The 26,025-nt window shown below is 40.4% G+C and overlaps 1 protein-coding gene across 1 annotated transcript in view; it reads right to left on the bottom strand.

Moving 5' to 3' along the window:
- SORCS3 (sortilin related VPS10 domain containing receptor 3) overlaps nt 1-26,025 on the bottom strand; it is a 559,312-nt gene that overhangs the window by 46,292 nt on the left and 486,995 nt on the right. Inside the window, exons 15-16 of the mRNA XM_037159520.2 lie at nt 1,261-1,378; nt 94-227 (exon numbers count right to left, since the gene is read on the bottom strand). Of these exons, the coding sequence (XP_037015415.2) occupies nt 94-227; nt 1,261-1,378 (252 nt within the window). The remainder of the gene's footprint in view (nt 1-93; nt 228-1,260; nt 1,379-26,025) is intronic.

The following is a 26,025-nucleotide window of genomic DNA, read 5'->3' as shown; positions in this document are numbered from 1 at the left end:
GTAGTTCTTTCCCTAACTCATCTTCATTCTCACCCCACCACCAAACAGATAAACGTCTCGTTGAAATTGGCATTGAGAGGTCAAGGGACTCACCACTCAAAGTCCGAGTCGGCACAGACACAGGGTTCTGAGACCACTGTCCCTGAGGAGTCTCGGCTCAGGGCACACTGAGCTCCTGGCTTCCGTTTCTTGAATATTTTCCTTTCTCCCATGACACAAGGTTCTCCCTTAGAAAGAAAGCCCATAGTGAGAGAGGCAGAAACACACAAAGAAGGTGCATAATATCAGCTTCTCAACAAGAAGAGTCAGGCTTTTCATTCTCTTTTGCTCATTTTGTAGCACTCTCCTTCCAAGCAACCATTTGGGAGTGTCAAGGGTAAAAGGGCTACCCTTTTACTAGCACACCAAAAAAACACTATGCAAGGCTGGCCTATCACTCTCCCCAGCCCCCACCCAACGTAGCCAGTGATGTCTACTTTGTCCTGTTTCTTCTCCACCTACATAAGGGGTGCAAAGACTCTAGTCATCCTCACAGGCCACCAGGCCATTGCCCAAATGGCTTCAGCTGGAATTTTAGTGGAAAGGATTCCACTTCAGGCATGTTTTGTCATCATCTTCAGAGTAAAACTGAAGTTGACCTGAAGCTCCTTCTCTATGATAAATAACCATGCCCAAGTCTTTATTCCTAGTCAAGGGCAAAAAGAACAGAAGTTGGCACAAAGGACAAGGACCCAAAGGTTCTAAAGAACACGGAAGCCTGACTCTGTGGTGTATCAGTAAATAACAGCTATTAGTAGAGCCCTCACCCCCACCCCTCACTCTTTCTTCATGGTCCTGTTCCCAGTGCTCTTGGGCCCTTGCTCCAGGCTAGTCGGAGAAAGGCTTCACCCTCCCCAGGGGAAGGTAAAATGATTGAAGCATCGGAGGGTTGGCCCCCTAGCTGTCTGGGCTCATTTCTCCATGGATAGAGCCAAAACCCCTAGTTATCTTTCTTTCTGTGATCCTACCCCCTTCTTCTCAGTGACTTCAATGAGTAAATTAGGATCCTAGGGTGAGAAATGGTCCCAAAATACCATCTAACCCTACTGCACCTGGGTATGTGAGCTTCAGCCCTTCCCTCAAGTCCACCATTATCCTTAGAGGATCCACTGCTTTCCTCCTCCAGATGGGAAGGGCCAGATGTGACCAACAGGCCTTTCAATAGTTCCTCTTCCTAGAAGCCAGCGTTCCACCCCCCACCTGACCTCCCATGTGGTGTACCTGATTAAGTAGGTGCCAGGTCTGATAGTCTTCCTTGGTGCAGTGCCGGCTAAAGATAGATTTGTAGTCCACTTTCACCAGCTGCCATTCAGAGCGGAGACTGAAGTGGCCAAAGACTCTGCATTTAATAGAGGAACAGGAAAGACAACAGAGAAAGCCTCACAGTCAGTCACTAATGCACCAACACGGAGGGTGGATAGAGGACTGAATTGCAGCCTGGACTTTACCAGTTCTCCCAAAGTATGTTCTTTGAAAGCCATGGAGTAGAGAGTCCACAGCATATTCAACACCAACCAAATGCATGGCATTCACACTGGATTCAAAAACCAACCTTTTTAAATTGCAATAGCAATATATGTACTTTATAGGAAAAATTTAAAATATAGAAAAGTATGGAGAAGGAAAAATTCGCCCAGTAGTCCAAAATCCTGCACCCAAAGAGAACTGCTGTTTATAACTTGCAATACAGCCTTGTATGTCCTTAATTCCAAGCAATGTTTTCTTTGCTGATGTCCACTGATGAGGACCCAGGTTCCTTACCTGTAAAGTAGATTGTATTTATGTGTGTTGGGACAGAGGTGGGTTAGCTAATTAAAAGTATGACCCTGCCGATGCCAAAATTTTGACTGAATAGAAGGGTTTCATTTTACATTCCCATTGCATAATTCCTATGAATACCACCCTCTTCGCCCCTTCCCTGAAAAATCACAGGAGTCTCATAAAAGAAGCTCATATTTATGTATAGTGAAGAAGCACGCCATGTGTGTGTCTTAGATAATCTATATCAACCTTTTAAAAGCCCAGCAGTTGACAGCCCTATAAACATGAATAATTAATTATTTCTATAAAAATAGATTGGTCATCCATACTCCACTCAGGTGGCATGTCTTGTAATTACAATGCAAGACATCTATTACAGTGATGTAAAGGGGAGACCAATCATGCTGGGAACTTACATCAACTGAAGTCTTTCAAGGAATTGGATGGCTTTCATTTCATCAAGACTTAATCATGCCCCCAGCCCTGGATTTTCCTCTCCCCAAGTTCAAGTACTTTTATAGGGCCACCGAGAGAGTAACTCTCCTCAGGGGACATCTCCTTCTGCTATCTGAAACACGAGGATATTTTTGGGGCTAGTTAAGATGGTAAAATAGGGAAAGAAATAGAATTGTTCTATAGATCATACAACTTAAAATACACCTCAAGAAATGACTTTTAATGTTCTAATGGTTCAACATTAAATAAAACTTTTTAGAGCTTTGTCTAAAGAAGATTAAACAGACTTTGCGGAGGAGACTGATGGTCCCTACTTTTATAAAGTTATACGGTCTCTGTATGAGTCTTACATCAGCACTGGGTAGTGGAAACAACGAGTCTGAATATCCTGGATCATATGCCCAATAAATGCTGTGTGGAGCACAGCAAACTTAATGTATCTTCCCTGGTTCTCCCTGTTCTCTTGCATTTTTTCTATGTCCAGTGCCCTTCTTACCCAAGACACCCATACCAGGTCTCAACTAAGGTATTTCCACCTTTTAGTTCTAATTCATTTCATGGAGAGGTCATGAGTCAATCCATTTGAATACTTTAACAAAAGAGTTTACTCTTTAAAAAATTCTATGTTTGAAGAAATGAGAGTTAAATTGAAAGCTCATCAGGAAAAAAAATAGTGGCAGGAGACTTTGATGAATGCCTGTTCCTTCTCTACCCAGCCTATCAAAACCCTGCTACATTTAAATGCCACCTCCCCTAGCAAGTCTCCCCTGATTGGAGTACTCTGAGTAGCTGGATATTAGTGATGCTAAACCAAGCATTCTGCCTACTCCAAATAGTTTACAGTTATTTCATGGATCATAAAATACATCATGTCAGATTAATCCCATTCCTTTCTGTGAAAGGATTACTGGGCAGACAGGAGAGGGAAATATGAGGCACATGATTTACCTATCAGCCAAGCATCTGACACGGTCTGCCACAGCAGTCTTGAAAAAAAGATGAAAAAATATGAGCTAGGCACTAGTAAAACTATGTGGTTGAACAGCACCTAATTAAGGCATTAAAATCAGCCACGAGGGAGGGTGTGAGTAGTAAGCAGTGAGGTTCTGCCGTCTGCTCTTTCTTGTTCATCATTTTTATGAATGACTTGAAGACATGAAAATAATGGTCATTATTGAAAATCACATTCTCCAATGACATAAAGCTGGAAGAAACAGTCAATATACTTGATGGCAGAATCAGGACCCAAGAAGGACTTGACAGAACGAGACACAGGTTTAATTCAACAGCATGTGACACAACAGGAAGAAATGCCGACCCCTCCCCTTGGCAGCTACATAAATATGAGATAGGAGAAATGGGGCTTGGTGAAACTCAGTGATAACAACAACAACAATAATAAGGGCAGCTTAAGAGTTTTAATATACAATGTGATTAATACAAGCATACACGTCAGAGAGACAAACATTTAAGGTGATATCAGAATACATTAATACAGAATTATGTATCAATGTATTATCTAGAACAAAATAGACAATATCATGGTCTACTCTACACTAGATCACAAAGAACTGTAGTTAATTTTGTATGTCATCATTCAATAATGATACAGACTAAGTATCTCAATAGACAGTATATGTATAGGCTTTGGTGGTGATAGTGGAGTTTGAATCTCCTGAAATTTTAAGTAAAAATATATATATTTATTGGCATTTGTTTTTATCTACAAAGAAATTACATATATTTTATCAGATTTTCAAAGGGGTTCAAAGTCTCCAAAATTTAAGAACCATTGAAAAAAGAGTGATTAGGATTATGTACTGAAATGAATAGTGGCTTCCCAAACAAATAGGACCTGAAACCTAAGAGTGAGAACTGATTTGGACAAAGGTCTTTGATTTGTAAATTAAGAATCTCCAGATGCCTTTATCTTGGATTATCAAGGTGAGCCCCAAATCCAGTGTAACCCAGCAGCCCTTCTGGGTATCTATATCCCAAATGTTCAAACATTTATTTGTGAAGATTTATGTACCTATATGTTCATGGCTGCATTATACACTGTAGCTAAGATCTGGAAACAAAAGTGTCCCTCAGTAGATAATTGGATGAAGAAGATGTGGTCCATATATACACAATAAAATAATCCTCAGCCATAAGAAAAGATGAAATATGGTCATTCGCAACAGCGTAGTTGAATCTTGAGAGTATCACATTAAGCAAAATAAGTCAGATGGCAAAAAGAACCATATGATTTCATTCATATGTGAGATATTAAACTGAAAAAAATAAATGAACAAACAAGACAAAAAAACACAACCCATAGACATGGACAACAGCATGTGGTTCCCAGAAGGAAAGGTGGGTGCTGCGGAGGAGGTAGAAAAGTGTAAAGGGGACAAACACATGGTGATGAAAGGAGAACTGACTTTGGGTGATAAACACACAATGCAATATACAGATGATTTCTTACAGAACTGTGCACTTGAAACCTGTATAATTTTATTAACCAATGTCACCTCAATAAGTTTAATTAAAAATAACAAAAAATAAAAAGAAGAAAGACATGCAGAGAGGAGAAGACCAGGTGAAGACAGAGGCAAAGATGGGATTTCTGAGGCTACAAGTCAGGGGACACCTGAAGCCACCAAAAGACGGAATAACAGGACAAATCCTCACTAGTACACTAGAAGGAGTGTAGCCCTGCTACCATTTTGACCTAGGACTCTGGCCCTCAAAACTGTGAGAAAACACATTTCCATTCTTTTATCCAACCAATTTGTGGTAATTTATTGCAGCAGCCACGGGGAAGTGATATAGATGACTATATATGATTCAAGACCACTTTTCATCTCTCTGTTGAAGAAGTGCTATAAATATGATAGCTAACCTACCTGGAGATGACTTAGGAAGGGGCAGGAGAGAGAAGACCAATAAGGGGGCATTCTAGAGAGATCTCTTGAGTATTAAAAAATAACAAAAAACAAAAGTGAAAATTTAAAAAATGTGAAAGATCTTTCCAATGCCCATAGAGAAAAGGACGCTCAAGCATTAGTAAGCACAGAACTTCAAGTTCAGGCTTGGCCATCTCCCAGAGCTCTGGCTGCAGGGGATACAAGCATCATTCAGGTGCATGGCCTAACTGACCCTCAGTCTCTGGGGATGTTCATGGTGTTTTTTCCCAGCTCTTTGTGATGTCTGTTTAGGATCTCAGAGTGCTCATTTCAAGATTGAACACAAAAACAGGCCCCCAGTCAGGACTTGCTGGCTAATCCAGATTCTTCTCTTCTGCATTCTTTGTGGGTGTATTTTTTTCATCTATATTTCTTTGGTTTCTATCCCAGGTTTTCTTAGACTGTGTGTCCCAGGTCTTTCCCCAGACTGTATATTGATATACTAATATTTTCTTTTAAAAAATATATATTTTATTAATTATGCCATTACAGTTGTTCTATTTCCCCCTTCATTCCCCTCTGCCCTGCATACCCCCTCCCCCAACATTCCCCCCTTTAGTTTATGACCACGTGTCTCAAGTTCTTTAGATTCTATATTTCCCATACCATTCTTGCCCTCCCCTATCTATTTTCTATCTACTGTCTATGCTACTTATTTTCTGTACCTTCTCCCCCCTTCTTCTCCTCCCACTCCCCTGTTGCTAACCCTCCATGTGATCTTCATTTCTATGGTTCTGCTCCTGATCTAGCTGTCCTCTTAATTTGCTTTTGTTTTAGGTGTGGTTGTTAATAACTGTGAGTTTGCTGTCCTTTCACTGTTCATCTTTTTTATCTTCTTTTTCTTAGGTAAGTCCCTTTAACATTTCATATAATAAGGGCTTGGTGATGATGAACTCCTTGAATTTGATCTTCTCTGAGAAGCACTTTATCTGCCCTTCCATTCTAAATGAAAGCTTTGCTGGATAGAGCAATCTTGGTTGTAGGTCTTTGGATTTCATGACTTGGAATACTTCTTTCCAGCCCCTTCTTGCCTGTAAGGTCTCTTTTGAGAAATCAGCTGACAGTCTAATGGAAACTCCTTTGTAGGTGACTGTCCCCTTATCTCTTGCTGCTTCTAGGATTCTCTCCTTCATTTTAATCTTGGCTAATGTAATAATGATGTGCCTTGGTGTGTTTCTTCTTGGGTCCAACTCCTTTGGGACTCTCTGAGCTTCCTGGATTTCCTGGAAGTCTATTTCCTTTGCCAGATTGGGGAAGTTCTCTTTTATTATTTGTTCAAATAAGGTTTCCACTCATGACTGTTCCTCTTCCCCTTCTGGTACCCCTATAATTGGGATGTTGGAGCATTTAAAGATGTCCAGAAGGCTCCCAAGCCTCTCCTCATTTTTTTGAATTCTTGTTTCTTCATATTTTTCTGTTTGGTCATTTTTTTTCTTCCTTCTGGTTCCCGCTCTTGATTTGAGTCCCAGTTTCCTTTCCATTACTTTTGGTTTCCTGTGCATTTCCATTCATTTTAATTAGTTTAGCCTTCATATGTTGCTCTAATTTGTGACTAAAATCAGCCAGTTCTGTGAGCATCCTGATCACCAGTGTTTTGAACTGTGCATCTGAAAGTTTTGCTATTTCTTCATCACTTAGATTTATTGGCTCTGGGGCTCTGAGTTGTTCTTGAGCCATGTTTTGATCTGTCCGTGCCTGTTAGGTATGAGGAACAGAGCCTTAGATGTTCACCAGGGTGGGGCTACCTAGGTCGCTGGTTTGTGATGCTGTATGTGAGGGTGGGGTCAGAGAAGGAAAATGGTGGTTCCCTCTGCCACTTCTGCTGCTGGGGCTTGCACGGTCCATCTCACTGCTAGCTCCTTCACCGGTTTATCTGCGCAAATGTGTGAATGCAATCAGCCCTCAGTGGGTCCACCCGCTTCTCCACACCTGGGATCCGACCATGGCTACTGGCGTACCTGGGTTGCACACCTGGGTCGGTCCAGTGGATCTTTCCTGCCCGACCCCGCTCTGCTGCTGGCTCTGCCCCTCTTACCCATTTGGCTGAAGGGTTTGTTGTTGTCAGACTTCCGTGTAGTTCAATTTTATGTGGTTTGGCTGCGTTTTTGTTGCTCAAACTTTGTTGTTTTTAAACTTAGTTGTGAGAGAAGGTGCAGTGCTTCCACCTATGCCTCCATTTTGGTGGAAGTCTCTCTCTTTTTTTTTTTGTTTTATTCGATATACTAATATATTCACTTAGGAGTGTGCTAGTCTTGCCTTCCATGTGGTTTCTTACCTATACCAGATGCAAATTTTTTAATATTTAATGTTAGGACTATGATGTTTTGCTTATTTTCTCATTGGACTCCAACTAAGACCAGTGAGGTAAAAACCCTTAGCAACTTCCAGACATTAATGTACTCCCCCTATCTCCATCCAGGATCAGTTCTGAAAAGAAAGAACTATGTAGTCAGCTATGTAGGGCATAGCTGACTCTGACACAGGATCCATCTTTCACATGGATTTGGCTTCCTAGATCTTCTCAATACTATATCCACTCATTTCTTTTCTGACTAGAGCTCATAGAAGCTGAAAAAGTGACAGAAACTCAGAATGCTAAGAAGGAGACAAAATAAGGACTAATTTAAATGCAAGCATTTCTTCCTTTTCCTAACTACCCTTAGAACAGACATTGAAAATCATGACGGGATCTGTGGCAGTGAGCATTCAGCAGAGAAATTAGGGTGACCCTCATCAGAGACCATGCGGATTACATTGGGGTGGCAAACATTGACAAGGTCCACTTAGTTCTGGATTGGGAAAAGAAAAAACCCAGATAGTTTCTGATTAGTAATAAAAATAAAATTTCCATTTAAAAGTTGCTCATTTTCTAAAAATACTCCTCTAAAGTTAGTAAGCTTATCACCAATAAAGTAGGTTCAGTGTGCCCATCCCACTTATAGTATCTTTTGGCGGGAAAAGTGGTTCATACACCGGCTGAATATGAAAACTCAAGAAATGGGCAGGGTAGAGGACCACGTGACTCCCAAATCAGGTGCTGTCTCTTTCAGAAAGACTGTTCCAGCAATGCTGAGCTCTATTTCCTCAGAAATTCAGATGGTCCCATTATTTCTAGACCAGAGGTTTCCCACTGTCTGTATGAAAATCGCCTAGAAAGCTTGCAAAACATAGGTTGTCCCACCCCCAAACTTTCTGAATAATAGTATATTTTAGGTGACCGATTATACGCAATTCTAGGTTCCCAGTAGTGCTGATATTGCTGATGCCAGGGCCACCCTTTGAGAAACACTGCTCTAGACAACTTACTGATAATTTTTTAATTTTCTTATATTGTTGGTGAGATTTTTTTAAAAACTAGTTGGAAAGGTCCTAAGTCTGAGAATGATTCTTACATTTTTTTGTACTTTATAGAACCTTTCAATAGTTGTTACCTGACAAAAAATGGCTGATTGATTACTGAGTGTCAATAGAATTTCTAGGCAATAATTTCTATCATGGCCAAATCCACTGTTATCCACAGTCTGATATTCCTAGCCTCTCTCCTTAAATCAAAGTAGAGAGGTGGGCAAAAAGTAGATTCACAGTTGTGAGTACACGAAACAGTTTATTATTGCATTATTATTTATTTAATATTGTATTATTTAGTTGTATGCTGTAAACCTACTTTTGCCCACCCCTGTATTTTTAGCAACATAATCAAAACCATATCATGTGAGATCATGCACATGCAAATCTTGGGAATCTCAATGGGCAGCAAATGTTCATTCCCACCACCATCATTCCCATTACTGGAACCCTCAGGGACCCAACCCAAGGCTCTGCTCAGCTAGGGCTTTCAATAAGTTTGGTTTGAAATGATTTTTCAAAGTACATACTAACGTCAAATACAGGGCTTGTGTGTGTGTTTGATATATATAGAATCTTGGAGAAAGTAGATTCCTCATATATAAATACAGATGACTGTCTGTAGACAGGTCACCTACCCTTTAGTTCCCCTGAAGAAACTGCTCCCTACCACAGGACAAAACAAATGAATTCTCTAAGCCATTTCTCATGATATGGATTTCTAGGGCGGGAAATCAATTAAAATTTATTACTTCTGGCTTTCTTTTTCTTTTTACCTTGCCACCTGGATTTTTTCCTGAGAGTTTTTCACTCTACTAAAGATGCACTTTCTTGGGCTCTATACACCTAAGAAACCTTCTCTTTCTCTCTTTCTCCTTTTTTATTAAACTCCTCTGGTCCTTGTGTGACTCTGGTCACAGAGTATCATCTGTGCTCTTGTGCTGCTGTTTAACTTTTAACATAGAGTTGGTCTGGACAAGATAGCAAGACTATTAGGCAAGGAATAGAAGATTTTTTTCTTTTCCTAGTCCTAACCTACCACTAAATTAGCCTGCTGACCTTGAGCAAAACACTTTATCTTTCAAGCATCCCTACAGAAGATGACTGTTAATCACTGACATATATACTTAAAGGATTAGATGCAGAAATAGTCCAGATGAAATGTGGCTAAGACAATGCCCAAGAGTTTATTTTCTTTCAATCCCTGTGTCTACCTCAAGGTGTACAAGCTATCTATCTCCTGGTGAGCCCATACACAAAGGATTTATCTAGAGTCATTCATCTTTGTCTCCACTGGAGCTTCTTTCTTATAACAGATGCTCAATAAATATTTCTGGGTTGATTAATGAACAGAATTAATCTATCAAATCATTCACTTCTAAAATTGGGGTAATAGCTTTCACTGCCCTTATTTCTGGGCCAAAGAACATGGTTGAGTTGTGTGTCCTTTGGAGTTTAGAAGGACAGAAGCAATCTCAGGTGGAAAATAGCAGCAGCTTCACTGTCCCTGGTTATCCTGGATTGTGCTAGAATTTCCACAAGTGACAACTGTGAGTTGCTGGAACCCTAAATAACACACCTTCTCTAATCCACCATCCAGTCCTGAGTAAGCTTTGTGGGGAGAGGAGTGATTAATTTTGGGGAGAGAGTTGGTCCACAAAAATAAAAGACTTCATTAAAATTCCATACACACAGAGGGTTACCTACTCATTAATTAAATGATTTCAAAGGGGATCTTGGTATATAATTGGTATAATTTAGGTGGAAACAATGCCACACTAAATGTAATTAGAGGAGTAGGCTCTGTAAAGATACTTTCCTCTTTACCAGATACTGTAAAGATACTTTCCTCTTTACCAGAGAGCAATTCTGGGTCAGCTGATTCTCTCCTGCTTAGTACCCCAGTTCTTTTTTACCATCTCTAATTACACCAATTTTTCTACATAGTTATCAAAGCTGAGAGATGTGTCAAGGAGAGAGTGGTTGACCACAATCCTGCAGAGAGGAAAAGAGGATTCATCACTAGAAAGCCACTAGAAATGTGCAAATGAATGATCAGACAGTGCCAGTTCGATAAGGAGGACTTCACTGCATACCAGTTTTTCTAGGAACATCTGATTGAACTCAATTAGAATAATGTTGCATCACCATGGACCCGCCTCTAGACCTCTCCCTTCCCCTTACGGTCCTCCATGACTCAAGCACTTGCATTTTGAGCTTTTTGAACCACCAACTTTCCCATCTTTACCTTTCCTAAGAAAATCCTAAAAAGCAGAGCAGGGCCAAACCGGACTCTATCAGATCCTTCCTGACTTTCCTCTTTCTGTTATTGCCTCACCTGAATTCTCGGTCATCAGGTGAAACCCATGTCAGCAAACAGTCCTCAACGTGGTCCTCACTCTTGACCTCCAGCCCGATATTCAATCCTTTTCATTACACATCTAAAAACCTCTTGCATTCACTAACTCCATTTGAGTTTCATTCCCATGCCCTGATAATAGCAATGACTATGACTGATGGTGTTATTTTATGTGCCAGGGGCTCTACTACATGTTTCACAGCTGTTATCATGCCAAATCCCCCACAATTCCCTGAGAATCAGAGGTACAGTAATTTTAGATGAGGGTATTGAGGCTCCAGGCCCATGTTCAAGATACTGGTTAAGCTGGCATTCAAGTTGGCACTTATGTGAAACCAAAGCTTTCACTGGCTGCACTTCCTTGGGCTGAAGTCTGGAATCCATGCTCTGAAAACCTCTTATCTGCTCACTAATTTCACTTGTTTAGACAAAATAGCCTTCTTCATTATACATTCTCCACCTCTTTCCAGACAGTTGTCTTGAAGTATTATTCCAATGAGACTACATGCCTGCACAGAAACGTGACTACAGAACACAGCCCACACTTCCAGAACTAGCACTCTATGCCAATCTGGACCTCACGTTCCTTTCCTTACTCCTCTATTCTAGCCAAACTTCTCCATTTCTCTTTGTACAAATGCCTACTCTGCATACACACTTGCACACACACATGGGCTAATGATAACAGCTGTGGAGCATTTAGTAGATTCCCCAGCACACCCACACATTCCTGATTCAGACCTTGTTTTTGACATGCCATTCACTACAGACATCTTCCTTTATTCTCTGCCTACCTCAATCTCATCTCAAGTCCCTACATAAATACCACATCTTCTTAGAAGGAATGCTCAGGTATTCCACATCTACGTGATCTCTCCCTTTTCTAAATTTTAATGTTCTACATTAAGAGGCAGTGAGCTTCTTCCACAGAGGCAGAGGCCTTAGTTTACCTGGTCCTTTGCTTCAGCACCACCATATTTTCCTTGTTTCCTCTTACTTCTCTAAGTGTACCTCTTTCCTTCTTCCTCTTCTTCCCATGTCTGACTGTCCTAACTTAAGCCTTCTTTTTAGTCCCTACACTTGACCTTGGCAATTCTATTTATTTCTGCACCTTCAACCTTTGTGTTGAAAAGTCCCAAGGTACCTACTCTTATCCTTGAACTCTCACAGAATTTAGTCATGAACATTATGCTAAGAGCTTTGAGTTTTATTTAAGAGCCTTCTTCACTGGTGTTCACCTACCTTCAAAGTCCCATCTCCTGCCAGGCCCACTGTTACCTGTGCTCAGATAGAATTCCAATTGTTTCACTAAAAGAACCATGATTACCTGGTGCCTGCTCTTCCTCTGCTTAGGAGGCCTTTCTCCACATCTTACCTTGTGCAGTGCCTACCCGTTCTATAAATCTCAAGTCAAATATATACAGTAATTTGTGTCCCAGGTGGTGGGGAGGAGATGGAAGGAAAAGCTTTTCAAGTCTACTTATTTCATTATGATGATTTTGATTTCCTCTTTAAGAAACAGAACTATGAGATTTTCCCTTTATTATCCTTGTCATCATTTTATTTAAAAAATTTTTATCTAATTACACTATTTAGAGAAAACATGATCTCAATGATATCAGCTCTTTGAAATTACTCCAAAGTTTGCATGTGATGCAGTAGAGAATCAATTAGAAAATATATACTAAATGTTTGTTTAAAAAAGTATGTGTTCTCTATTTCTTAAGAGGAAGTCTTCTAAATAAAGCTTGCTGATGGTATTATTCATATCCAAATACACACAGTACTAATTTTCTAACTGCTTGGTCTATTAGTTTGTTCATGAAGATTATTAGAATATTTCTCTAAGATATTCCAAATCTTCCATTCTCCTTGTATTTTTGTAGGTTTCTGTATTGTGTAAGCACAACACTCCACAGACTTTCAGATTATTCTATTTTCTTTATTTATTCTTTTTAGTTTCAACTTAAATGCTAACTTCTCTGTTAGGCCCTCCATTATATTTCTTCCTCCTCAATTCTAAAATTTTCTTCCTTCAGAGAAAAAAGTATCACTCTCCTTTGAATTTTTGCAGTATTTTTCTGTACTTTGATCACCTTAGCACTTCCATAAGGTATCACAATTTATAGAACATGTATGCACAGAAGTTTCTCACCCTCCTTGCTAGGTTTCAAGCTCTTAGAAGTTTGCAACTTACATATGCTGTACCTTACATGTTGTGTTTGTTATATGTAAGTGTTTATTATATACATTGATTTTCTGAGAGTCAAGGGAATGAACTGGTCAGACACAAAGGTGTTGGCATCACACAGGAGCCCCAATCCTAGCTCTATGGAAAGTCCTTTACACACACCAATTAGACTGCGGTTTCATCATTTGAAAAATGAGAATAATCATACCCAACAGAATTCTGAAATTTCAATGTGCTGTAGATCTAAAATGTGTAGTATAAATATAAAAATGAATAACTTAAAATAATTATTTTATGTAATTGTATCATACTAACTATAATAATTTATGTGTTTTGTTGAATGCTTGAGAACTTTGTTGGCAGATAGAATCACTTAAGTTTTTATAGTTCCATGACCTCTATCTACTACAAGACTTTTCAAACAGTAAATGTACTAGTAAAAGTCAATCAAATAACAATAATAATTAGAAATACCTACGTTAGTGAGAATTTATTGAACACATAGTATGCTAACTACTTTGCATAGATTATCTCATTCCATTTGTCATTCCCATTTAATGGATGAGGAAGCTAAAGATCGAAGAAGTTAAATCATTCGTCTAATAAAGTTACACAGCAAGTAGATCCTGGAGCCAGGAGTCCAACTTAGGTAGTTGCTGCTAATGCTGTAACACAGTTCTCAACACATAAGCAAGACTCATACCCCTTTTTAAGGGTATGACTCACCAGCAACCACATGACTGAGCATTTTGGTACTTTAGTACTCTGTGAGGAGTACTTTGATACTATTAGCTTTAGCTCAAAAGGCACCAAAGGCAGAAACACCATGAAATAATATAAAACTGAAACCATGGTTGTAGGAGGGACTAGAGATTTACCTAGAGAGCTCCATTTATGGACCTATTTGTCTCAAAGTCTATAGGATCTAATTTATGGGGAATTACATTCTTGAACCTAAACTATGACAAGTCTTATTGGCTTAGTCTCTAACTGGGAGTCCTGAAGCATGAAGCAAAAAAAAAAAAAAGAAAACAAAACCAGAATTATAAAGTCTTGGTGCTGGAAGGGTCCTTAGGGACTAATCTTTGGCCTAAACTTTTCATATGCTGCCTGGGGCAGCCAAGGCCTGGGTATGGCAGTGGCCTGCTCAGGAACACAAAGGACAAGAAGCCAACTTTCCTGAACCCACCTCCTTCTCCCACATGGGCAACCATGGCAGCCTGCTGGTTGAATCATGATACACTATCAATGACATAGTGTCATGAACAATTGCTGGAGGAATGAGGAGTAGAGAAGTGATCACACTCAGAGCTACAGTTAACCAAGGGAAGTTTCATCCAAGACCCATTTTCCATAATTTGCAGGTTTTTCTCCCAGGCTTCTATATCTAAAGGGTGCTTTGGGTTTTCCAAACTCTAGCCTGCCTTTCTGGAATTACAGATGTGTGCTACCAGTTTTTCTGAGAGAGAGGATGTTCTTTCATAAGCCATTTTTCCAAAGAGTCTCTCCTACTCAGCTTTTTGGATTAAATAACACCAGAATGACACAGACAATGAGGTATCCTAGTCTCTGGAGAAATGGTCCTGCTCCCCTCCAGGGACAGCTTAGCTGTTTTTATTGGGCCCTTATATACTATGGATAGAGTCCAAGTTGGGCTTCACTGGTGGACAGCAAGCTGGAGGGCAAACAGAGACCTTCAGTCTATAAATGAAGGAACACCCTGGTGAGTGCCAGGGCAGAAGAATTTGCCCATTGGTCCAGGTGTTGCTGCCATGTTGACATGCAGATAAATGTGCCCCAAATCCAGTCCTCTGCAATGACCCAGTGTGACTGCATGCAATCGCCTTCACTGACATACTGAATTTATTTCTCATTTCTCTAAGTAAACAGCTAAATCTGCTATGGATTCTGGTGAGTCGCACACCATCTTCTCTGCCCCCTCCCTGCAGGACTCAGAATTAGTCATTGCTAAGGAAACAGCAAATCCCACCTCAATCCTTTTACCCAGCCTTGACTCCTTTCAGGGGCTGGATGTCATTAATTCAAGACCAAATTATTAGAAACCTCGAAAACAGTTCTCAAATTCCTGCAGACTTATGATGAAGTCATTCCACAAAAGGTCACAGGCAACCTTGCTATAATTAAATATTTCATTAATTTTTAAAATACACAATAACTTATAAATGTAGCATAAATTAACCACATGACCTTGAAGAAATTATTTAGAGCACTACTTCCTCAGAAGCCAATATCTAGCAATTTTCTGAATTTTTGATTCCACAGGTGAGACTTGTCTGTTTCCTATTCTTCTCTTTGACTGGGTTCTAGTATCCTGTTTATTTGCAAGGATTTTGTATTAATTTGCTCAGAGCATTAGGTAGCACTGCGAGGGATGATGGGTAGTTAAGACTCTCCTTTCCTTTAGGTCACAACCTCAAAGGTAGAAGAAATATGACCCACAGAGTCACCCACTTAAATGCAGCCCCTCTGTTTTATTAACTGGGATATACTGTTTTCCACATGTATGTTTTGATAAATGATTTACTAATTATAAAAAGAATGCATTCTCATTATAAAAGTTTTGAAGATTATAATAATCTATACTTGAGAAAAGTGAACTCCCCATGTAGGTAATTACTTTTAATATTCTGTAATATCTCATTCCATTCATTGAAAGTACTGTTCTTTCTCAGGCAAGGAGGTAAGCAATAATGTGAAGCCACAGCCAGGACTAGAGTCTTTGGAACTTAGAGAAGCTCTGAGGTTTACGGTAGTGTCCTCTCTCTCTCCCTCTCTTTCCTCCCTTTTTCTTTCTTCCCACTTCTCCCCTCCCCCTCCTTCTTCTTCCCCCACCCTCCAGTCCTCTCTCTCTACAACCACCGCCATTAAAAATGCAGAACTGGATTGCAGACAGATTTCATGAACCTAGAACTAATATAAACCTTATACAAAACTGATTTTTCTTCTGTAAGGTGTAGAAGAGGCTTTATAATATAAACCGCCCATCATCAGAGACCTTGTCTGTGCCCCAGCCCAGCTCCTAAGACAGCTGGGACAGCACCTACCTTGTGGTAGACACTCAGTTTCTACTGTTGAATAAAGATATAAGAAATGTTCTTTCTAGAAGGAGTTTGATCCATGTGGAGCCCTGAGTTCTTTTTTAAATATTCCTCTGAAAGTCCAGTTCTCTCTGAAAGGTCTAGGCTTCCCACACTTCCTCGTTCTTCCTGCTTCTATAAGCCCACTTTTCTGCTTCCACAGAGGAAGTTGCTAAGGACAGATTTCAAATCAAAACAGAAAGATTTGTGTCCTGGGAAGGTCAGCCATCCGTTGCCAGCAATTGCAGGTCTCCAGAAATTCAGGCCACATCCCTGGCTACTGGTGTGCGTCCATGCCACCTGACTGTTTTCCCATTAGGGCATAGATTGGATTAGTGGTAAAGGAGGTCAGCAGCTACAGGGGAATCTCATTGAGCGGAAGTGAGACATGAACAAGACCTTAATAGAAATAGGCAGGGCATCAAGAGCAAAGAATCCTGCAAGCAGAGCCTGTGTTAAGTTATATGATACAGTGATTGGTGAGATGGTGGAAAGAGGTAGGAATTAAAAGCCTTGAAAATAAGTACTGGGAGGGAAGGAGGGAGAGATTCAGAGACTGAAAGGCATCAGAACTGAAGGGGCAAAAGGAAGAAAGCTGACATTTAAAAATTAAACTAAAGAAATCATTCTATGTCTTAAACAACTTTGATTCTTAAAGCTTAATGAGCTCCATGAATGGGCTTGAGATCTGTAATCGTGGGTTAGAAATTGTGGTCTATGGACCCGTGAAACATGAGTTGGGAGTCGGGTGATGAAGGAGAGCCTAAGGGACAACAACGAGAGTGTGAAAATGGATGCTCACGATGGCATTTAAGAGAGGAGGAAATCAATCAGAAGATCCGTGAGAGAGGAGCCACAAGAGAGGCTCCTGGTTTTCCTACGTCATTAAATTTCTCAGTCTCCCACTCTGTGTCAAATCTTGAACCAAGAGCTAAAAATATCAGAAAAAGGTGTAAAACTCATCCCTTCCCCTTAAATAGTCTGCAGTCCAGTCCAATAGTATTACTCACTCACCATATGTCTGCTGAGCACCCGTTACTCACCAGCCTCCACGTTCAGTGCTGCGGGGGATGATGAACAAGACAGCCGCACTTCGTGAATCTTACAGACTGAAAAAGACCTCACGTTCTAACGGCAAAGATGACCAGGACATAACGCAACTCAGAAACTCCAAAATAAAGGAGACAATGCCAATTTACAATGACCCAGCAATTCCACTTGAAGGTATGTCACTCAGAGAACGTATATGCCTGAAGGTTCTTGGACAAAGATAAGACAATTTTGTTTGTAGAAATGCAAAGCCAGAAATAATAAAATGTCCACCAATAGGAGGAGGGAGAAATAAGTTGTGCATATTTATATGTTGATAGAATTCCATGTAGCACTGAAAGGTCTGGGCCAGGCAGATAACGTTGAATGACAGACACATGTTGGGGAATGATAGCATTTAGATAAATTACACATTTTAAAACACTTAAAGCAATGGCATTTATAACTTTATGAATAATTAAATATGTACTAAGTGTACCAACACATGTACTGGAAGGATATACATGAAATTCACGGCAGCCACTGATCTGTGTAGGAATAAAAGATCTGGAAATGGGCAGGCCCAAGAAGACCAGCTCGACCGAGGATGCCTGGCACATTTCTTTTAAAAATTGAAAGCCAAAGTGGTAATATGTTAATATTTATTAATTCCAGGTAGTTGGTGCACAGGTACGTGTGATATTATTCTTTGTACTTAACTGTACTTTTAAAACTTTCCAAAGGAACTGTAAGAAACACAATACAGCTATGAAGACCTGGGTACAGAATTTATCATAGGAATCACAAATTCAACAGGCGGGCGACTTAAATGCACCACGAGTGAGCTGAAGCCATGGGAGCAGGTGCATGTACTGAGTCAGAGGCGGGTGGCCACCACGCACCTCTAGCAGACTGTTGGACTATGGGCATTTGGGCTCAGTGTTGCCAGGTGCTTCTGACATTACAAAATTTGGCTCCACTATAAAAAAGGGCAAACCAAACTACATTTACCTGTGAGCAAAACCCTGAGGTTTTAGATAGGAATTCAATGAAAGAAAATGAGGAAGATTCAGAGGAATTCTATGTCTATGTGGAGAGCTTTTTTTTTTTCCACTCAGACCCAAAGTCTCAGCACTCACTGTGGAGAGCTTCTTGAAAGAGGGAGGCTCATCTCTGGGTTCTGGATCAAAAATGAGAACACTTCTAAGTCATTTCAAATGATTTGCTTTTCAGTGCTTCATAAGACCTGCAACTGGAGAATCAGTCACTGGGTAGGGGAAGTTTGCATAGAAACTGTGTCCAAAATTTCAGTGATATTTGTAACATAGCCACAATGGAGTAAGCTCCGTGTGCATTCTTGTTCAGGATCTTCAAATTACAGCCCATGGAACAAATGTCTGCTACTTGTTTTGGATGTCCTCAAAGCTAATGATGGTTTTTACATTTTAAATGCTGAGTGTATAAGGGGTGGGGTTGGGGAAGCAAATGAAGAACCATATTTTATGACATGAAAGTTATGTTAAATTCAAATGTGTCTATAATTTGGTGCCCATTCATTATTGTCTACTGTGTCCAGAAAACGTTGGCTGAGTACTGCTCTGTTGGCCCAAAGTCCTTCCCCACAGCTGGCCCATTTCTTCATCATTAGATGATGGAGACTACAAACATCTCTAATGCCCTGCAATGGAGGTACTGAACTTAATTCTTACATTCAGGTGAGGAAATCAAAGCTCATAGGGAGCGTCAGTAAAGTATTTAAGACCACATACATGGTTAAGTGGCAACCAGAGCACTGTCCCTGGAACACCGACCTTTAAAACCCATGCTCTAAGCCCCACACAGCAATCTGTTGGTCAAAACAAGCCCTTTTTCCCTCTAAGACACTGCCAGTCCCCAGTACATCCCAGTTACATGCCAAAATCCCTCTGCAGTTACACATTCAGCTTTCATGTTCTTTGGCATAAACAATAGTGGGCCTCTGAGTGGATGGCAAGCACAATGACAACCTGAAGGATGTGAATCCAGCAGCCAGCCTGAGAGGTAATGACTTGGGAGTTCCACTGGATTTGCCGATTACTCGAATCACTTACTTCAGGCAAAGTCAAATCAGGCTCCTCCAGCAAACAACAGAGAATTGAAAAACAGATCAATGGAAGCAGCACCGGTTCATTGCCAATGATTTTTATCGGATGCAGTTACTGGAGGCTAAACAATGCATTTGAGCTCAGGGCTGGGGCTCCACCTTATGCTAAGACTGCACTTAAGAGCATATTCCCTACTACACATGTGGTCATCATTTCTTAAGTGGAAAGAAGGTTCTGCTTTTTAAAAAATTTTAAACCCCTGCAGCTTTGGGGTTTGCATAATTTCCTAGGCAAAATGTTCTCTTTCTCCCTTCACTTTGTCCATTAGTTCTGCTGGTGGAACAATGGGTCAAAGATATAAGCCAGTTAGAACTGGATTTATGCAGGGAGGCTACAAAGCAATCAGCCCTAGACAATTTGCTGAAAGCATCTCTAGCCCTTCCCATTCCCCTGAAGACCATACAGGGTACTACTGTTCCTCGTTTGCTCACATTATTCCCCCACCTGGAATGTCCCTTTCTGCTTCGTCTTTACAGAGTCATGACACCTCGGTAGCCACTCTGTCTTCAATCTATTCTTAAATATCCAATGACAACTACAGTCTGGCCCATCCCTTTCTATTTAACTGTCCTCTAGTTCTCTCCTATGTTCATCATATCTTTCCAAACATTGATTGGTACGGGCTTGCTGTTACTGTGGACACTCATCTACACTCAGTGAGTAACTCACAGCCTGCCACTCTGCCCATGCACCATGGTCCTTGACTGAAGAAACCTTGGAGAATTCTAGTACCTTTCCTCAAATTTCAGGGCCAAGCCTGAGATTTGAAATTCACATCCCTTACCCCTATTTTGCCTCTTACAGGGCATGTGAGCTGAGCACATAAATTCTCAGCCTTGGTATCATCCCCTGATGATGAGAATCTGCCCTACCTGGCAGGGCTGTTGGGAGATTTCAGTGAAATCAAGTTTGACAAAGTGCTCAATGAGATACCCGACACAGAAGCCAGTGTTGACCAGACAGGAGTCCGCTGCTGCTCACTCCTGGGAAGAAGTATCTGCTTTCTTCCAGGAAAGCTCTGCCTCTCCCTTTGTAGGATTTTTTTTTTCTGAGAGAATGTATTCTCCCTGGCCTCTGTAAAAGATCAGCTAAATCACAGTCAATTGGTTCAAATGTTTCATATCAAGAAAGAAATTCAAATGTAGTTTTGAGCATGCTGGAGAACTGTGTTTTTCCATCTGATTCCACATCGGAGCCAAGCAAAACAGAGCTCTCCTTAAAGTGATAATCTGGGGGCAAACCTTTCAAGAAATTGAGAACCAAAGAAGTCCAGGGCTCTAACAGCCACAGGCATCTCATCAGCTGGAGAACCACTGCCTAAGATGACAATAGGTCCTCCAGCTTGTCAATCATCCAGCCCTGACCTCCGCCTTAAGTAATAAGAATGGTCACATTTCACTGTGAATTAGGCTAGACTAGATGGTTTCTGTCAGGGTTACCAGGGAGATGTTGAAATAATAACATTTGAAAGAAAAGCAGAAACATGTATAATAAAAGTAAGCAAAACCCATGCCTGCAAGCTGAGAACTGTTTCTCCCACACAGATTACCCTGCAGAGCTAGTATTTGGAGATTTTATACTCCTGATCTGTGGCCTTTGGGAGAATTGGATGCTAGGGGAAATCAGAAATCATTCCCAGGAGGGTTCTCATTCTCTAGCTGCCCTTTGTGCCCACATGTTATTCCACCTGCCTCCCTGCCTCATCACCCCCTATACACACCTCTGCCCACAGACACAGATTCCTCTGATTGCTACCCAGCCTCCAGCCCCTAATTTAGAACTGCTAGGTTCTGTTTATAGATAGCACTTTAGAATCTCTAGGAATCTATAATCAATGTCCTGAAATGTTAGAGCCATGAGCCAGAGAAGTCATGAAAATCAAAACACTGGTAGGATTATTAGGGTCCACACATTGCCCTAGTTAATTCATTCACTTATTCATTCATTTTTTTCATTCAGTACATATACACAGTTAAATTCTCAGTGCTAGCACAAAACTGATAAACATATGGCACTCAAAGGATAAGATACACAAAGATCCTTTCTCAAGAAAACTTAAAGTCACGTGCATGTGTGTGTCCATGCAAATACCTCTGCCTGTCTGTATTAAGGGTGGATGAAGGTGGAGGGGGACTATATCAAACAAACAAGGACATTTTTACTGATATTTATTGTCTAATACATTGTCAAGGGGAAGTATATAGGACTATGATAGCACATGGCATGGAGACCCAACTTCACCTGGTAGGTTAAAGGAAGGTGTGCTTTAAAGCTGACACTTAAAATAAGACTTTAATGATATGTAGAAGTTTGGTTGTTCATGTGGAAAAGGCAAGCACATTCCAGGCAGAAACATGGGCAAAGACCCTGGTGCAGGAAGGCACCAGTGGATCAGAGAATGGAGTCCAGAAATAAGACTATAGAAATGTGTGGCCAGTGCAGATATTTGTGGCCATTGAATGAGTTTGAATTTTATACTAAGTGCAATGGAGAGATGCCTGTGTTTTTAGAAGAGGAGTGACATTATCCTATTTTCAATTTTGAGAACATCAGTTTGGATACAGGTCAAATTCTTAGACGTAACCTAAAGCCAACCCTTAACACCTAGTCATGCTCTTTCATGGTTCTTTTCCTTTGTTTGTGCATTGCTATTTGCTTTGAAATAACTTATTCTCTCAAAAAATGATTCCTGACATCCTGTTATGTGCTAGACCCCTTCTGAGGCACTAAGGCTATAGTACTTACCAAAACTTTTAAAAATATGTGCTTTCTTTAAGCTTGCATTCTGTTACCTTTACTCAGTTTTTCTATTGGTGAACTACTATTGAAACTTCCAGACCAACTCAACTGTCACCTTTTGTATGTGTGAAATCTTCACTTGCCTCTACTCATACCCCGGTTATATAACTAGGATTCCTTGAGCGCATCCCTACTTCCCACATTGGCCTGATATCTTCATAAAGATAGAAAGAAGTGTATTTATCTCTTTTATACTCCTCAATAGGGTCTAAAATATATTAGAAGCTTATTAGATGTATTTGAATGAATAATGTATATATTAGGATTCTCTAGAGAAACAGAGTAAATAGGATGTGTGTGTGTGTATAAGTTCCAAGACCTCTGGGGTGAGCTGGCAAACTAAACACCCAGGAAAGCCAGTGGCGGAGTTCCAGTCTGTAGTTTGGCAGGCCTGAGACCCAGGAAAACTGAATGTTTCTGTTGGAGCCTAAAGGTTTTTCCTTAAGAACCATGTTCCAGTTCAAAGGCAGCCAGGCAGAAGAAAGTCTCTTTTGCTCAACAAAGGGACAGCCTTTTAATTCTATTAAGGCCTTCAACTGGTTGGATGGAGCCCACCCACACTGAGGAGGGCAATCTGCTTTACTCAGTCTACTGATTTAAATGCTAATCTTATCCAAAAACAACTTGACAGAAACATAGAATAATGTTCGACCAAATATTTAGGCACCTCATAGCCCAGTCAAGTTGACATATAAAATTAACAATCACAAACTATTAAACATTTAAATCCTCCAAAGAAATTATTAAGATAAGACAGTAAACCTTAGTGTAGGTATGCTAGCCCTTTTTTCTCCTTGACCATAGCTAAATCAGGATTAGCAGTGAGGGGAAGGATACAGAATTCAAATAGCCTATATCATTAATAAGGTTTTTTTAAATTGTGAGATTAAGTATTTTGTCCCCAAATGAACTTCCTGTCCTCATAGTTCTTAAGGATCCAAGATAGAAGAGGAGTAAGTGGAAGCTACATTACCCTCCTCCCAGGACCAAGCTGGAATTACAACTAAATTGTAGAGAAATCATCCAGAATAACCAAATGAACACTAACTGGAGAGAAGTCTTATAACCAAGGACAGAGAGAAAAAAACACTTCACCACAACATGACGGGTAGGGAGTGCAGAGGAAGTGCAAGAGAGATGGCTGGGCTCCTGTGGGTAGCAGCTGAAGTGCCAGAGGGATATTTCAGTAGCCAGAGGGTTCCCCCTGAAATGTGTGAGGTCCAAACCCCAAGCTGGGCTACCCAGCCTACAGCACTAGAGCTGGAAAGAAATCCAGATAACATCCAGCTGTGAAAAGCAGCAGGGTTTCTGTCAGCCAGAGAGAGACTGCTGGAGACACAGAGAACCTCTAAAAGGCCCAAAACACAAAATTTTTCTTTCAGCCACTTACCATGGACTCTGATAAAGGGGCAGAATGGACAAGAGACACTTGAGGAGAGTCTGGAGTTGGAGGCTCTGGGGAGAGAACTAAGAAACAGCCACCGTGATCCTCTTGCAGTCATTGCCCATACTGCAGGAGCCATCTTTCTCAGGCAGGGCACTCCCCTGCAAGTAAGGAAAACCAATAGCCTTTCCTTCAGGAATTACTCTGCCCCACCCTGTGATGCTTAAGACCAGCTGCTTACAGCTTGATTAGATTAACAACTAATCAATTTAGCAGCTGGTTAGTTTAACAACTAAAGCAGAAAACATAAAGCAGCCAAAATGGGAAAACAAAGAAAAAAAGACCCAAATGAAAGAACAAGTGAATTTTCCAAAAGATCTAGATGAAATGGAGGCAAGCAATTTCTCAGATAGAGAATTTAAAGTTTTGATTATAAGGATACTCAACAGCAAGAAAAAAGACATAGAAACCATAAGAAAGAACCAGTCAGCAATAAAGAATGCAATATCTGAAATAAATAACACACTAGGGGGAATAAACAGTAAGTTAGATGAAGCAGAGGACAGAATCAGTGTTTTAGAAGACAAGGTAGAAAAAATCACCCAAGCAGAGCAGCAAAAAGAAAAAGCAAATTTTAAAAAGTGTGGAGAGTTTTAGAAACATTTTAGACAAAGTGAAGCATACCAACATCCTCATCATGGGAACACCAGAAAAACAAGAGAGTTGGCAAGGGGGTAAAAAACCTATTTGAAGAAATAATGAGAGAAAGCATCCCTAATCTGGTGAAGGGAAAACTCACACAGGTACAGGAAGCTCAGATAGTCCCAAACAAGTTGGACTGATAGAGGCCTATACCAAGACACATCATAATTTAAATGACAAAGCTTGAAGACAAAGAGAGAATCCTATAAACCACAAGAGAAAAGGAGGTATTTATCTACAAGGGAGCACCAATTAGACTGGCATCCGATTACTCAACAGAAAGATTTCAGGCCAGAAGGGAGTGGCATGAAATATTCAAGGTGATGAAAAGAGATGGCCTACAACTGAGGCTACATTACCCAGCAAGGCTATCATTTAAAACTGAAAGAGAAATAAGGAGCATCCCAGACAAGAAAAAGCTAGAGGACTTTGTTAACACCAAACCAGTACTGCAACAAATGTTAAAGGGCTTGCTTTAAGAAGAAGAAAAAGAGAAAGAAAAATAAAAACAGAGGAAACAGCCTAACGATAAAATGGTACTACATATGTATCTATCAATAATCACCTTACATGTAAATGGCTTAAATGCTCTGACCCAGAGACAGAGGGTAGCTGAATGGGTAAGAAAATAAGACCCATATATGTGATGCCTCCAAGAGACCCATCTCAGATGAAGAGATAAACACAGACCAAGAGTAGAGATGCAAATTAAAACCACAGTCAGATACCACTTCACACCAGTCAGAAAAATCAACAAACAGCAAGTGCTGGTGAGGGTGTGGAGAAAAGCAAACCCTAGTACACTGTTGGTAGGAATGCAGACTGGTGCAGCCACTGTGGAAAAAAGTATGAAATATCCTCAAAAAACTAAAAATGGAACTGCCTTTTGACCCAAAAATTCCACTTGGGATTATACCCTAAAAACCCTGAAACACCAATTCAAAGACCCTATGCACCCCAATGTTCATAGCAGCATTATTTACAATAGCCAAGTGCAGGAAACAGCCTAAGTGCCCATCAGGAAATGGGAGGATCAAAAACTGTGGTATATTTACGCAACAGAATACTATGTACCAGACAGAAAGAAAGAACTCCTACCCTTCACAATGGCATGGATGGAAATGAAGTGTATCATGTTAGGTGAAATAAGCCAGGCAGTAGAAGACAAATACCATATATGATCTCACCTATAAGTGGAACCTAATCAACAAAACAAACAAGAAAGCAAAATAGAACCAGAGACACGGAAATAAAGAACAAACTGACAGTGACCAGAGGGGAGAGGGAGAGGAATAACAAGGGAAAGAAGGGGAAAGGTCAAGTCAAGGAACATGTATAAAGGACCCATGGTCAACAACAACAATGTGGAGGGAGGATTGAATGTGGGAGGTGGGGGTGGGTAGGGAAGGCGAGAGTAATGGGGGAAAACTGGGGACAAGTGTAATTAAACAACAATAAAAAAGGAAAGGATTGGAAAAGGATATTTCATATAAATGGAAAATAATAAAAGCTGGGGTAGCAGTTCTTATATCTGACAAAATAGACTTTAAAACCAAGGCTATAGTAAGAGACAAAGAAGAACACTACATAATGATAAAGGGAACAACCCAAGAGGATATAACCCTAGTAAGCACTTAGGCACCCAATATAAGAGCACCTAAATACGTAAAACAAATCTTCATGAACATAAAGGGAGAGATTGACAGAAATAGTCATAGTTGGGGATTTTAACACCCCATTGGCTTCAATGGATCTACAAGACAGAAA

Source organism: Artibeus jamaicensis, unplaced genomic scaffold, assembly GCF_021234435.1.
Source record: "Artibeus jamaicensis isolate MK-2021 breed Jamaican fruit bat unplaced genomic scaffold, CSHL_Jam_final contig_490, whole genome shotgun sequence".
Lineage (NCBI taxonomy): Eukaryota > Metazoa > Chordata > Mammalia > Chiroptera > Phyllostomidae > Artibeus > Artibeus jamaicensis.
This window is presented reverse-complemented; position numbering and strand designations above follow the sequence as displayed.